The sequence below is a fragment of the Hippichthys cyanospilos genome, chromosome 16 (genome assembly GCF_059441005.1).
Source record: "Hippichthys cyanospilos isolate Australia breed blue-spotted pipefish chromosome 16, RoL_Hcya_1.0, whole genome shotgun sequence".
NCBI classification, from domain to species: domain Eukaryota; kingdom Metazoa; phylum Chordata; class Actinopteri; order Syngnathiformes; family Syngnathidae; genus Hippichthys; species Hippichthys cyanospilos.
The window spans coordinates 14,290,752-14,305,453 of NC_142384.1; the positions used below are offsets into that span (position 1 = coordinate 14,290,752).

A 14,702-nucleotide genomic window follows, 5' to 3' on the forward strand; every position below is an offset into this window, starting at 1 on the left:
TGGCTTCCACTTCGCCTGAAAAGATGAGTCACATAAAATATGACCCAGATCCCAGAAATGGGAGCAGTGGTTTGTGGGTAACGCGTCATGCAGGAGGCAAGGCCGGCTCCTCACTTTTTTTGTGTGTGTTCTCCCCCAAAGCAAAAAATGAGAGGTCGTGGGGGAGGGGATGGAGGCTCTGTTTGTAAAATGGCCGCCATGTCGACCCCCCGTTCGGCAAAACTCGTCCCTCTGTCGCCATGGCAACCAAAAGAGAGTAGTGATGAAGCGAGCTGGGTGTCCGAACGTTCATTTTCCACAATGCAGACGGACAGGGAGGGGATTATGTGCGTGTGTGTGTGTGTGTGTGTGTGTGTGGGGGGGGGGGGGGGGGGGGGTAGCCTGCAGCAGACAGAAAGATATGGGTCAGTCAACAGAAATGCAATGTGCGTGTATCATGTGTTGTGTATCATGCGTTTATTTTGTCAAGTCATGAGGACAAAATGTGTTTACGCAGACTAATCATGTGTGTGATTGAGCATGATGCAGGTGGAGTGAGAGGTGGCTTTTCCTCCGAGTGTAAAAAGGAAGGCAGAAATTGATACTTGTGACTATCAGGATGCCTCTAAAAATACCGTTTTCCTCCTCTTGGGTCGACACATCCTGTCCACATGAATGCACAACTGCGGTGCTTGGCGCGTTTATTCCCTCTTCCTTCCGTGTTTCCTTACTTGTATACCAACTGCTGCTTCATTTGGAAATGCTTTTCACATCCTGCCTGCATGAGTTATGAGAATAAGAGACATAACCACCTGCTTGCTTTTACCGAGTTTATCGGGCTCTCCAGTTGAGAGTAAATGGGCTCTAGTGTGCCACCCACTGGCGCCAACCGGACATTGCACCACTTACAGCATCTGGAGAGAATAGATTTCAACACCACATCTGTGAATGGACGAACACGAGCAGGTGTTGTTTTTAGGCGCTAGTTTTGCGCCCTTGTGCTACAAAAAAAAGAAGGGGCCTCCCCCTAGCAGTTGTGGGCTGTGTCGGCTTCTTATTACACCTCACATTTTTTTCTAGCCTTTTTTCAACATGAATGTACAACACACAAACCGAGACAGAAACAGAAAACTGCAGTCATTTCACTTTGCCTTGTTTAGTCAAATAATTTTATACTGTATTCTTGTTCTTAATGTGTGATCAACTGCTCACTGTGAAGCTTTAATGGAAAAAATGTGTGTGTGAGACAACCCTTCTGCTGAATCACGTACCAACCCACACGCATTCATTAATCAAATCAAACATGCTATGAATTTTTCATGTTCATTAGCCTCTGGCTGTCGACTGAAAATGACATCACTTCCGTGAGGTTGGTCATGGAAAAATGTGACTTTGAATAATCAAAAATGTCACATCACTTAAATGTATAGAAATCATGACGGATTATAAAAGTGAGGTTCTAAAGAAGAATTCATGAATGCTTAAATGAAAAACTCCAGTCGCTTTTACATAAAAGCCTCCACTGACCCAGTTTTAGTTTTGTTACCAAAGAAACGGGGAGAAAACAAAGTCAAGCATATGGTGACACATGCTTTTTTGCTTTCTCACAGACACACACGCACACACACACACACACACTGTTAATCCTTATATAACAAGCAGGCTTGGTATGTTCCAGGTTATCAGTTTCCCATCTGATGAGCCAAGAAAGTTTCGCTCACGCCATCTTGCATCTCTAAGTCCTTCCATGTTTAATTGTCCTGCTATTATGATTCATTTCATTGAGAGGAGAATGTGTAAAAGCAGCAGTGGCGTTGCAAATAAATAAAACACAGATAAGATGAGGTGAGCAGTGTAAACTCAGGAAGGGAATGTTTCAAGAAAAAAAAAAAGATACATTGCAAAATGAATATGGAGGAGGACCTATGCGAGAGGAGGGGTTTACCACATTACCTGTCCTTAAAAGGTAATCCAGTCCAGGTGATCACCTGTAGCTAACAACCAATCACTGCAGACAGTTGCCAACCTACCAATTTGTTTTACCACTCTTGATAAGACACGTTAAAGAATACATACTGAGCATACCAGAGATTAAAGTTGCTCACTTCCTTAATATTTCCACTAAGTACTGTAAGTAAGACATTTTGCTTTGCTCCTCACGTATGTGTGATTATGTAACACAACCAAGGGAAGTAGTAGTGTGCCTCTTGACCTATATTTTTGGGGCCCTCAAACTATGTGCACCTGGGGAATTTCCACATAAAGCTCTACAACACTCAAATACACGTATTCAAATGAAGAAGAACACACTGTGCCTGTTTCGTAGAACAAGAGTTTCCACTTTAACCCTAACCCTCCCTAGAGGAAGCGAATACCACAGCGTGTGCAAACCACCTCGTCAGGAACTATGCAGAGGAGAAGCGAGTATCTTAAGATCGAAAGAGAAAAAGAGGGAGTGGTGCTTTGTTAGCACACTTGTGAGCTGGTCATGAGACAAATAGAGGTGTCGAGGTTATAACATCAAGCACGAAGAGTAAAATATGAAAACAAAGGGATGACATGATGGAAATTAGAACGTGAGTCTGTGTGTAAGCAGTGAAATTTTGAGATGAAACATGTTAGGCTTGGCATCTGAGTCAGAGATCTGTTGCCAAAGTTGCCTCAAACTTCCTTCCTCAAGACTAACTTGGGTGCTGACGCTGCAAAAGATAAAAGTGAAGACGATCCACCTATGTCACTGTAAAGCCCATACCTGCAGACTTTTCACCTTATATGGTGCCTCATTTGGAACGCAGTGGAGGAAGTACCTCTTTTGACAAGCTCGGGGTTCCTTTGTTCACTAAAGCGCCTGCAGGGGGCAGCATTGAGCAAACAAGCATAAACTACAGGGTAGGTGTGTTTTTCCACTGCTAAACACACATATGTAGAAAAGTGACATAACTCAGACCACATATAGATGGAAGGCATGGCTGCGTAAAGGAGAATATTAAAGGGGAAATGTCCCTACTCTGGTTTAATTTACAAAAAAAAAAAACTAATCTTAATTTACTCACTCACAGACCTCCCATAGAATGCAAAATTACTCATCGAGTTATGAAATGATCAACCTCTGCGAACCTCAGCTTCTGCTATTTCCATAGGTGGAACGACAGAATAAAGAGAAGTGAAAGCTCGCTCACTCACTCACTCACTCACTCACTCACTCACTCACTCACTCACTCACTCACTCACTCACTCACTCACTCACTCACAGTTCAAAAATTTTACACATCATTTCATAGTCCTGAAGGGACTTGAATTGCATCTGACCAGCCTTGCATTCCTCAGATTGCTGTCATGTGACAAACCTAAAGATCTCCTTTTATGGGTGTCAGCTTTAACAAAAGGGCGTGGCCTCCCTCATTCACATCCAGGTCAACAAATACATAGACAACAAAGTGCAACGCAGATTGAGGTTTTGCACATCCTTGCTAATTCAAACACAAATAAACAAAGATAGAATAAGCGGAGCGGTGACATCATTCTGTCCTCCTCTCCAGTCACAAGGCCAGTCGCAGACATGAGGCCTAGCATAAGGGGCATTATGATTGTTGCCATGTTTATTTCAATGAGATGGTGATTGTCACGGGAAGAATGCTGAATTAAGTGCAAGTCACAGTTTGAAAGCACGAGACTGCGTGGATATTATCACACGCTGTATTGTGACAGAAATGGAGCTTTAAATTATTCCATTCGGTCATACAGGTGCAGTTATTATTTTCTAGCTATCTATAGTTCAAATTTAAAAGGTAACGTCTCAATTGTGTCGCGCTCTTGTAAAACATTGTTCAAGGCGCAATGTTCTGCTGTAAAATTGCTACATCTAGACTTTGTTCTCCCCTCAGCTGTAAAAATGCTGCTTTTGTGTCATTCACACTCAGTAACGACTTTCATTAATGACACATGATTTTGGATAATGTAATGCTTGACACATGATAAAAAGAGTGTCGTGTGGAGAAAGTTTTTAGAGAAGTGTAACTGCATTAAAAATAATAATAAATAAAAGAAAACATTGGAATGACACGCTAACATTTTCAGGCATGGCGCCGGTTATCCACTTCCGCTTAAAACCGCTTCCTGTCTCCTCTGCCTCTGCTGTCATTTCCTTATATGGCAGGCACATTCAGCCAATCGGATCAGCGCAGCCTATGGCGCCGGTAGCCAATCAGAACAGAGCGTCTTGTTCATTCAAAACTGAGAACAGTACTGGCGTTGCTTCCTACGACGCGTTCAATGTGCCTCGGAAACCAAGAAATTACTCATTTTTAGAATGTTTAAATTTATTTTCGCAAAAACGCTACACTAAAAGTTGTGTTGTGAATATTTGTTATACTACACAAAAAGTAAAACAACAAATGGTTCTACAGATTCAAATATACACAATAAGTGTGTCTGGCCCTCATCAAACTACGAAATTGCTTTAAGGTTTTTTAAAAAAAAACTATTTTCATGACATTAGGCAAATAAACAGACTAAAAATGTGCGTACTCTATGTGTAAACTACAGCAAAATACATGTATAAATAAATAAAAATAATAAAAGTCAATACTTAAATTGCGCCTGGTGGTGACGTCAAGAACATTAAAGCGCTTTGAAAATGCATCTTTGTTGCGTCATGAAAGACATTAAAGAGTGTTGGGGAAAAAAAGCCAACGTGTACATTAAGCTTTAAAAATCTCGCCCTTGAGTCTGCATTCCACAGAGATCGTCGCTACGTCCTGCACGCCTACAACTTTCTCTTGTGTTCATCGCTTCAAGCATCCAATCAAGGTAGGATTGCTATTACCTAATTATGATGGTTTATTTTGCTGTTAATCTGAGGCTAAGGTTGCATATTTCTGGGAAATTTTCTATGGAGTTCTATTTTCTTAATTTTACAACTAAACATTATTGTACTGCATGTCAAAGAATTATTGAACGTTTTGGCCATTGTATATTGACATTTTATTTGCGTATACTGTGTTTTAGTGAAAAAATACATGGAGTTTGACTGAACTATTGTGTAAATTGACTTTTGGTGTATGTGAGTGACAATAGAAGCTGTGGAGTTTTTGAATTTGAATACTTATTAGCGGTAAATACATGGTTTGATGAGAGAAGTTAAAACAACTCTTTTGGGGTATGGTAATGACAATAGAAGCTGTGGTATTTTAATAGATACCTTGTTTTTTATGCAATCTTAACATTATACTTTACTTTGATTTTCTATGATTTACGATGACTTCAAAGAGCAGTACTGTTGGCCTGTAGCGAAAAGGTCAAACATCAAGGTTGCGTGCAAGTGTGTAAATGTTTTAAAGATTAATTGCAATGTTTTGACTAAATTTTTGTGAACATTTTATGACTTTTGGTGCATGTTAGTGCTGATAGAAAGCTGTGTACGTTTTGAATTTGTAAATTTAATTATACGCAATGGATGTTTGATGAAAAGTAAATTAATTGTTTTGGGGCGTGATACGGATTATATTGTATTTTTATGCAATTTTAGAATTGTTACATGGTACATGGGTTGCTTTGATCTATTGTGACTTCCAACTTCAAAGAGCAGAAGGACTGGCGTTAATGTAAAGGAAAAAGCGAAACATTAAGGACGTCTCCATGTGTGTAAATGTTTTAATGATTAATTTCATGCTGTTTTGATTGAACTGTTTAATAATTTTGATTTTTGGTGCATGTTAGTGATAAAAGCTGTGGAGATTTTGTGTGTGCACGCGCGTGTGTGTATGCTTATGAAATCTAAAGTCTTACAAGATTGCTGTTTTGCTAGACATTGCATTGCTCTATTGTCATACAATACATACATATATATACATATATACATACAATACTGCATTTTGCAATATGGGGTCATTGCTCTATTATAATTGAATATAAATGCTGTTTTGCTAAACCATGCGTTGCTCTTGTCATACATACAATACTGTATTTTGCAGTATGGAGTCCATGCTCTTTGAAAGTGATGCTTTTATGGTCAGTTGGTCAAAATTGCTCAGTCATCTGGTTTGCTTAAGAGCCTTAAAAGGCACTCAAAGTCTTCACTTTTAGCCAATTGGCATTGTGATCAGGGGGAGGAAGTGGCTATTGAGGAATAGGAACACAGAAGGGGAGGGTCTCTGTTGTGACTTTAGGAGGAACTGAGGTCTTAAGGGTTTCATGTGCCTATTACATTAGTTTGGAAGACCAAAGTGGGTCATGTAGTCCAAGCATGTGATTATTAGGTCATAACAGTCATTGTATCAAATTTTCAATGGCCAGAGCAGATTTGGAAAATGAATTCAAATGTTTGAATTAAAATGTTTGCGGCAAGTGGCGCTAATATCGACTGTACATAAGCATGTGCTGTGATCCAGATCAAAGGCCACCTATTCTGACTAACTGGTTTCTTTGATATTTGTTGTAAGACACTAGGCATGGTCCTTTGATGTGTTGGGGGGAGGGGGGGGTAGGTGTGCAGGGGTGGGGGTTGGAGATCAATTTGGGCTGTAAATGAGAAGCTAATCCAATCGTAACAAGAAAGTACATGCCAGCTGGCAGACACACACGCACAGCTGGTAACTGGCCCATGCCTTTGGAGTAAGACCATTGCCGTGGCGACCCACGGATCAATGACGCTGCAGACGAACCAATCTATTGGCTGTTTCGTGAAAGAGGGGCAGAGATGAAGAAAGGGAGGGGAGGCAAAGTGAGTAAAGCCGCATCGGTGAATGGCATTTTTCTGTGACCGGCCACAGATGGCAAACAATAGGTGACTTGGTTACTTTGCATAAGACCTGGAGCATGACAACATCTTTGCTAGCTTTGCACAACTGAGCCACTCTTAAGTGTAGATATTGTGAGAAATTGTGAGTCACTGCGTTGCATGAAAACAAAAATACTGAAATTGCTGCATTTGGGGTAAATTCCGACCAGTTAGGTAATTTTTTTTTTTTTTGGTTACACATATGAAGCAAACAATTTCCTCTTATAGATTGCTTTTAATGGTTACTAACAAGAACATTGCAATGACCTTAACAATGGTGCAAGAGATGTCATTTGTACCTCAATGCAGCTAACATCCTTAAAAACAACCAAGCATTATCTTTGTAAAGGCATATTTTTTATATAGTGCTTATTAATGTTTTTGGCTTTTGTTTATCAATGTAAAGTCAACCTAAATATTTTATTTGTGTTCTATGCACCCCCACTAGTCTAAAAATGGCATCCTATTGGAATTGCGTTGTGGAAAATGAGCAAGTTAATTAATTAGCAAGTTTTGCCACTTGCTAATTACTGAAAATGACATCACAGTTGCTCAGGTAATAACTAAGGCTCAGCTTGCCAATACCACATGACCAGACTTAGAAAATAGCTGAGCCATGAGCAACTATCAAAATGGCCGCCTCCTGTGACGAATGAAAGTGAGTGGATTTTGATACATTTAAAAAATAATAATTATGCAATATTAATCCAAATGTTGTCCTTGGACTAGAGGGGCTATGTAGAACATAATAAAGAATATTTTGGGTTGACTTACACATTTTTGCATCCCCCGCGTCTGGTCTCTTGGTCTGTGCTGCTATTATGAAAATTGATCAGCTGGTCTTTGAGTATGAACAGTGTGGCGGCAGAGGAACAGGAAGCTACATTAGGGAATGAGTGACGTGAGGCAGGGAGTGGCAATGAATGAATGCGACCGGGTCGGGTTCGGTTTGCTCCTTTCGATAAGCTCATCCTATTTATAAATCACCGTTTTGATTCGGAACTGAACTGCATACGGCTTGGTAGATGCGTTGGCGTGGATACGGCTGTTGTCGTTTTCATATTGTTTGGCCGACACAGGTCAGCACAAAGCCAGGCTGGTTTTGCTGTCAGAATGCAAACACATGCACTGTCATCAGAATGGGCTTGCGCTTATTATTGGCTGTTGCCCTTTGAATCGCGCACTCATATAAACACACGTGCTTTAGTAGTGAGTTACTCATTGACTTCTGTATTGACACATCTGGTTGATCACCTGTTTAGATTCTGATATATGCAGGTTGAGAACATGGCATTCAGGTTGTAAATACTCTCACGGACTGTTATGACATGTGAGAAGAGACCACTCATGACACTACACCCAACACATGATACACAGATTACTCTTGGAAGAGGTGTTGACAGTGCGCCACTTCAACCGGCCACATATAAATAGCATGCATGTCCAAAGGCCTTAATGCTTACAGCCGCTGACAGCTCATTTAACACAGTGATGAAGTAACATCATAAAAGTTCCAATTTTGTGACTATCAAAAGTGGGCTCCACAGGAATCATGAGTCACCCACTCATATCCGTGGAAACCTCGGGGGCACTCCCTCTTAGTTGGTTAAACATTCCCCAGCCAATCCTCTTTATTCTGTTATGGCACCAACATGGATGAAGTATTACCACAAATAATATTTGAGGTAGGATTATTTGAGGAGTAGGTCAATTTTGGATGTAGACTTTTGGCAGACATGCTGCTTTCTATAACCCATAAATTTTGCATTTCCATTGAGAGGCATCTTATTGAATAGACCTTTTTTATTTCTAGAACTGATTTTTCATTGCATTGCATATATTACACTGAAAATGAAAGCATGGAACTATGAGTTATCTTACTTGGACTTGTGATTCTTTTGAACCATGCTGATTTAATTGATTTATGATCACATGAGGACAAATGTCCTTTAAAGGCTTTGATTTGATGTGTTAATAATATGGTTAGAGAAAAAGAGGAAGTGTTAAAAGAGGAGGAAGACATGGCGCCCGCAACTTTAAATGGCTGTGTGCTACAATTTAGAAAACCGGTGTGTGAGATTCAAATTGTAGTCGGGGTACCAGGAAGAAGGGGGAAATCTTGAAAGAGATAATTATCCCCTAGCTAGCAAACAGGCCTTGGCAGTGATGGGAAAGGGACGGCCTACAAACGTGGTCATTCCCCCAGTCTTCCCTTTTCTGTGTGTCATGCTAGTGACCTGGTGATGCTGTGACCTCACACCTGCTTTTGCAAAAGCGTACGGCATCACCTCATGTAAATCTGATGCAGCATTTAGATGATTGCTTTAATCTGGAGGTGCACAGCGTCCATCTTAATTTGAAAAAGACCTAGTTCCAAGCTTGTGACAGTTTATGCGTGTCTTAATTTAACGTGTAAAATGCTCTTATGGGGGATTACGCTAGCTATGTTCTCCACATCAATCTATTCCCACTTTATTTTTTTCAATCCTTTAACCATGATCGCCTCCCCTCTTTCATGTCGCCCTCAAATCGCGAGCGCTCAGTGCAACGCGGCGTGCACGCGACGTGCCCGGGTGCGTGACGCTGAACCAATCAGAAGGCGCGATTCCCAAAGTTTACCTTATATGGCATGAGCCGGGCCACGAAGGCGGTATAAAAGCGCTAGTCCTTGTAGAAGCTGATTCACTCTGAACACCGTCACATACTGCCTTGTGCGGGATAGCATTGCCTGAAACCACTTCCCTTAAAGCAAAAAGCCCCCCACCCAAAGGTAAGAAAACGCATTTTACCTTTAGTATCGACTTTTACGCAGCTTTTATTGTTATTTTTGGCAAAGATATTTGAACTGCAAATGATTTTGACAACTGCTTGCGAGCACGAGGCTCAATTGTCTGAAATGCAAATAATTGCCGGTGAAGTCATTATTAATCGTTTTTTATCTATGTTTTTCCTGTTTGTGGCTTTTTATCATTTAAAAGTAGTCTTGAAGGCCGCCGGCCTTGGCGTAACCTCACTTTTCAATCAGCTTTGTAACCGGCTTATGATGAATGCAACCTTGTGTTGCGTCTTAACGCTGGCTTAACGTGATTTTGACGTGGTACACTTGTATGGTCTCAGTTTTGGGGCTCTACGGCTTCCTGGTTGTCGTTGAGCAAGGTGGTTCTAAATTAATGTTGAGGGTGTCTGGACCCCGGTTGCTCCTTTGTGCGCGCTGCAGCGGGGTGTGACCTACTTTAGCATGTTAGCTTAGCGCCGCCATCGTGCTCCCTGCCACCGCCCTTTGATTCTTGAACTTGTATCCGCTCAAACACATTTCCGCTTCCTGGTACGCCCCGGTCGTTTTATTATCAATACCTTTTTTTTTATTTAAAATTATTTATAGTAAATGGTAAAAGTAAAAGTGAAGATTTGATATTAAGGCGTGGCTTTCGGGGAAATGTCATTGACTTCTAATGATCGTGACTCAAGACAGCCGGTGCCGTAGGCTACGGTAAGATGGCGTCAACTTTAAAAAAATGTGCTTCCTAGTACAAGGAGCAAGAAGTGACGACAAGTTATTGCGTTACGGGCGAGACACTCCCCCGAAAAAAAATGGAGCAAGGAGAAGGGACGGCTGTAACAATGGACTAGAAGGGAGTGGTCGCCGCAGCACTAGTTGACTGCGCTCAGTACTTTGCCGCCCTGGCTGTGCGCCATGGCGCGGGTAGCGGCAAATCTGCTCAAAAGCCGAACCATGCCCTTATATGGTAACAAGAGCATACAGCGCCACTTCCTTTTGTCTGGCCACAAAGGAATTTGGCTCGCGCTCTCCCCCTAGTGGCCGTCCGCGTCATTGTCTTACGCAAGCAGGAAATGAGTGATGACGAATCAGGAAGGATCTCAAAATGAGTGTCGTGCTTTTGTTAATGGCTTCCATCGTCTTTTTTTTTTTTCAGTTCAACAATGGAAGAAGAAATTGCCGCACTGGTTGTTGACAACGGATCCGGAATGTGCAAAGCCGGATTCGCTGGAGATGATGCTCCTCGTGCTGTCTTTCCCTCCATTGTCGGCCGCCCCAGGCATCAGGTGAGGACACTTTTTTTTTTTTTTTTTTTTTTTTTTCCCCCCCACTCTTCCTCTAATCTAAATTGACACTTTCAATTAGGTTGGTTCCTTGACAATTTCCTGCCTATTTTCAATGTCCTTAAAATAATCTGTGGAAGTCTAATGAATCCTGATTATTTCAATCATGTGTTTAACATTTTGATTTTATTTTGCTTGCAGGGCGTGATGGTCGGCATGGGACAGAAAGACAGCTACGTTGGTGACGAGGCCCAGAGCAAGAGGGGTATCCTCACCCTGAAGTACCCCATCGAGCACGGTATTGTGACCAACTGGGACGACATGGAGAAGATCTGGCATCACACATTCTACAATGAGCTGAGAGTTGCCCCTGAGGAGCACCCTGTCCTGCTCACAGAGGCCCCCCTGAACCCCAAAGCCAACAGGGAGAAGATGACCCAGGTATGTCCAAAAGTCACTGTAGGAGTAACTGCATTTCTGCTCCCTTTTTTCTTATTTGCATTACTCCCTCTCTCCAGGATCTCTCTATGAGATGATCTGTCATCAACAGGTCTCTTGACTGTCTCTTTTCCTTTGCTGAACAGTAGATTGACATGCACAAGTGTGAAGGAATGTTGAATTTCTGCACCTTGTTCATACTAACGTGAATCTGCTCACATTTAATGCATGTTAGAAGTGCAGTGGTCACCACAGGTAATGCAAGTTGATGGCGGTTGTACTCAAGGTGTCCCTTTTCTGCCCACAGATCATGTTCGAGACCTTCAACACACCCGCCATGTACGTTGCCATTCAGGCTGTGCTGTCCCTGTACGCCTCTGGGCGTACCACCGGTATCGTCATGGATTCCGGTGACGGTGTGACCCACACAGTGCCCATCTACGAGGGTTACGCCCTGCCCCACGCCATCCTCCGTCTGGACTTGGCTGGCCGTGACCTCACTGACTACCTCATGAAGATCCTGACAGAGCGTGGCTACTCCTTCACCACCACTGCTGAGAGGGAAATCGTTCGTGACATCAAGGAGAAGCTGTCCTACGTCGCCCTGGACTTTGAGCAGGAGATGGCCACCGCCGCCTCCTCCTCCTCCCTGGAGAAGAGCTACGAGCTGCCCGACGGACAGGTCATCACCATTGGCAATGAGAGGTTCCGTTGCCCCGAGGCGCTCTTCCAGCCTTCCTTCCTTGGTAAGTTTTGCTCTTTGTGAAATGCACCCTATATCATACGTGCACATGTTGAGCTTTTTTTTCTTCCCCCTCTCAGGTATGGAGTCCTGCGGCATCCACGAGACCACCTACAACAGCATCATGAAGTGCGACGTCGACATCCGTAAGGACCTGTACGCCAACACTGTGCTCTCCGGCGGTACCACCATGTACCCCGGCATTGCCGACAGGATGCAGAAGGAGATCACAGCCCTGGCCCCATCCACCATGAAGATCAAGGTGAGAAACTAGCCTCTTGCGGTCCAATGGTGAAGAAATAGCTCGCAGGTGTGCTAACGGTGGTTTTATCTCCCCTCCGCAGATCATTGCCCCACCTGAGCGTAAATACTCTGTCTGGATCGGTGGCTCCATCCTGGCCTCTCTGTCCACCTTCCAGCAGATGTGGATCAGCAAGCAGGAGTACGACGAGTCTGGCCCCTCCATCGTCCACCGCAAATGCTTCTAAACAGACTGTTCCTGCTCCCCTTCCCCAACCCAAATGCCCAACATTTTCAGCTCTGTGCAAAACAACCACAACATTCTCATACATATTCAAGCGCAGAGCCTGTTGACCAATTCATTGGCATGGCTTCTGTTAGTTTTTGGCGCTTGACTCAGGATTAAAAAAAAAAAAACTGGAAAGATGGTGACAGTATGTTTTTGGCAAGGTTCAATAAAGCACCCCCAGACTTTCTGCAGTTGCGGTCTGGGGACTTAAATGTACATGTATTTCTTTGAGTCATTCCAAGTCTGTTTAACTGCATACGACACATTATTCCAAATGGTTAACTGCATTTTTCAGACGCGTATTCGCCTCTGTGAAGGCTGCCCAATGGTTGGTGCATACTTAACATGGTGGTAGTATCGCTTGTATGTAAATTATGTCTGGGTTTTTTGTACTTTCAGCCTTAAAAATATCTTGGTCCTGTTTTTTTTTTTTTGTTTTTTGTTTTTATGCAAAACCCAGTTGTGACCTGTTCTTCCCCCTGTTGGCAGTTTCATCCCCAGGGTGGTGGGGCAAGGGGTCCAGAGGTGATGGGGGTAATGTGGGGTGCCAGACAAGTACACTGACTATCCCAATAAAGTGCACATGTGTTCAGACCAGAAATTGCTTCTTTTGTTGTTTAAGGTCCCAATTAATGGCAAAACATATTAAGCCTCTTCCATTTATTTCACTATAGCTTTCTAATGGCAAAAAGCATTTTATTCAAATAAGCCTCTTCCATCTATTCACTATAGCTTTTTAAGAAGTAAGTTCTGAATTTCTATAGGCGTTATCAATTGATTGGATTTAATCGGGAAACCCTTGCGATTTACGTGATAAAAAAAAAATCTGCAGGTACATACATTGACCACCAGGTGGGGATAAAGGATTGCAAAATTGGGTACTGTACTCGAGTTTAATTTTAAAACCACGTTTTTGTACTGCTAATGGTCAGAATGCGTTCAGGTGGAAAATCATTATAAAATTCTTTGAATAGGAGAAGATGGATGATACCCTCGCCCCCATAGTCTTGTGTTACGCAATGACAGCATTCTGTACATCCAGACAGCCCATTAATCAGGCTTTCTCGCTATGGGCAATTGCTGCATAGTGGAAGTGATGATGAATGAGGAAAAATGTACGTGAAGTTGCATTTAAATAGCAGATGCATACGTAAGCAGAGGTTTGCGCTCTCCTTTTATGAGTTGATATATGCATCTATTAGGGCAGGATGCCTTGCAAACAGCAAACTATTCAGCCGTATTGCGTGTGTTTAGTGGCTTCGGTATTGGAAATGTATTCTATTCCACCGCAACCCCCACCGCCCAACGATTCTGCTGAGACTGCTTCCTTACTGATATCCTTTTACTGCCCCGCCAGCAAAACACTCACGAGAAGGGGGAACAGTGCTTGCGGGGCGTGTAGTGCACTCAAATGTTTCTAGTGTGCGCGCCCACACACACTCACACACATATACCACACCTATTTTTTTTGAAGAGCCAGTATGATGAAGATTTTATATGGTTATCGATTTATTTGAGCTGGTCATGTGACCACATGCAGTACTCATTCTCCCCAGCAGGTGAAGCCAATGCATCGCTCAAACTGTGTTTGACAGAAGGGCTTCTGAAAATAATACAACATATTACTGCCGAACGTCGTATAATATTAGCCTCAAGAGTGACCAGAAGTCTACTGAATGTGAAATATAGTCCTTCGCAGGTAAGCTTTCATAGTTTCGTGTCTCGATTTTAAAAAATGATTTATTTTCTCTCACATATGTTTTGCGCACATGGGAGGAAAATTAATGCATGAACAGAAAATAAACACTAATCTGGAAATTCCATTGCGCAAGAAAGGTAAACAGATCTGATAAAAATAAAAAATAAAAACTCCAGAGTGTGTACTCCGAGGTCAGTAAAATACCGATTTAAAGGTAAAGTCAAAGATTACTTATGAACGATGTTTTATGCAGGCCCTCTATTCTGATCAATTTTGCGTTTTTGTAACGTGAATTAAGCAGCAAAATCAAGACTTTGTATCCATCTCACGGAGCGGCCATTTTGCCATTTGCTGTCGACGGAAAATGACATCACAGTTGTTTAAAGCTAAAGTACTGACCAGTCAGCTCAAGTTTGTGGATGTCACATGACCAAATCCGGAAACCAGGGGATCCACGAGTGGCCGTTTTCTGAGG

At 42.4% G+C, this 14,702-nt stretch overlaps 1 protein-coding gene across 1 annotated transcript; it reads left to right on the plus strand.

Moving 5' to 3' along the window:
* The first annotated feature begins 9,364 nt into the window (after positions 1 to 9,364).
* Positions 9,365 to 12,744, plus strand: actb2 (actin, beta 2). The gene is made up of 6 exons (XM_088436778.1): positions 9,365 to 9,527; positions 10,693 to 10,822; positions 11,021 to 11,260; positions 11,565 to 12,003; positions 12,080 to 12,261; positions 12,344 to 12,744. The coding sequence occupies exons 2-6, from the start codon at positions 10,700 to 10,702 to the stop codon at positions 12,485 to 12,487; spliced, it is 1,128 nt and encodes a 375-aa protein (XP_088292904.1). The 5' UTR covers positions 9,365 to 9,527; positions 10,693 to 10,699; the 3' UTR covers positions 12,488 to 12,744.
* The last annotated feature ends 1,958 nt before the right edge of the window (positions 12,745 to 14,702 follow it).

Coding starts and splice junctions, on each gene's coding strand:
- actb2 (XM_088436778.1), top strand. CDS start 10,700: ATGGAAGAAGAAATTGCCGCACTGGTTGTTGACAACGGATCCGGAATG. Junction 11,261..11,564: donor ACAGGGAGAAGATGACCCAG/GTATGTCCAAAA, acceptor TTCTGCCCACAG/ATCATGTTCGAGACCTTCAA. Junction 12,004..12,079: donor CTTCCAGCCTTCCTTCCTTG/GTAAGTTTTGCT, acceptor TCCCCCTCTCAG/GTATGGAGTCCTGCGGCATC.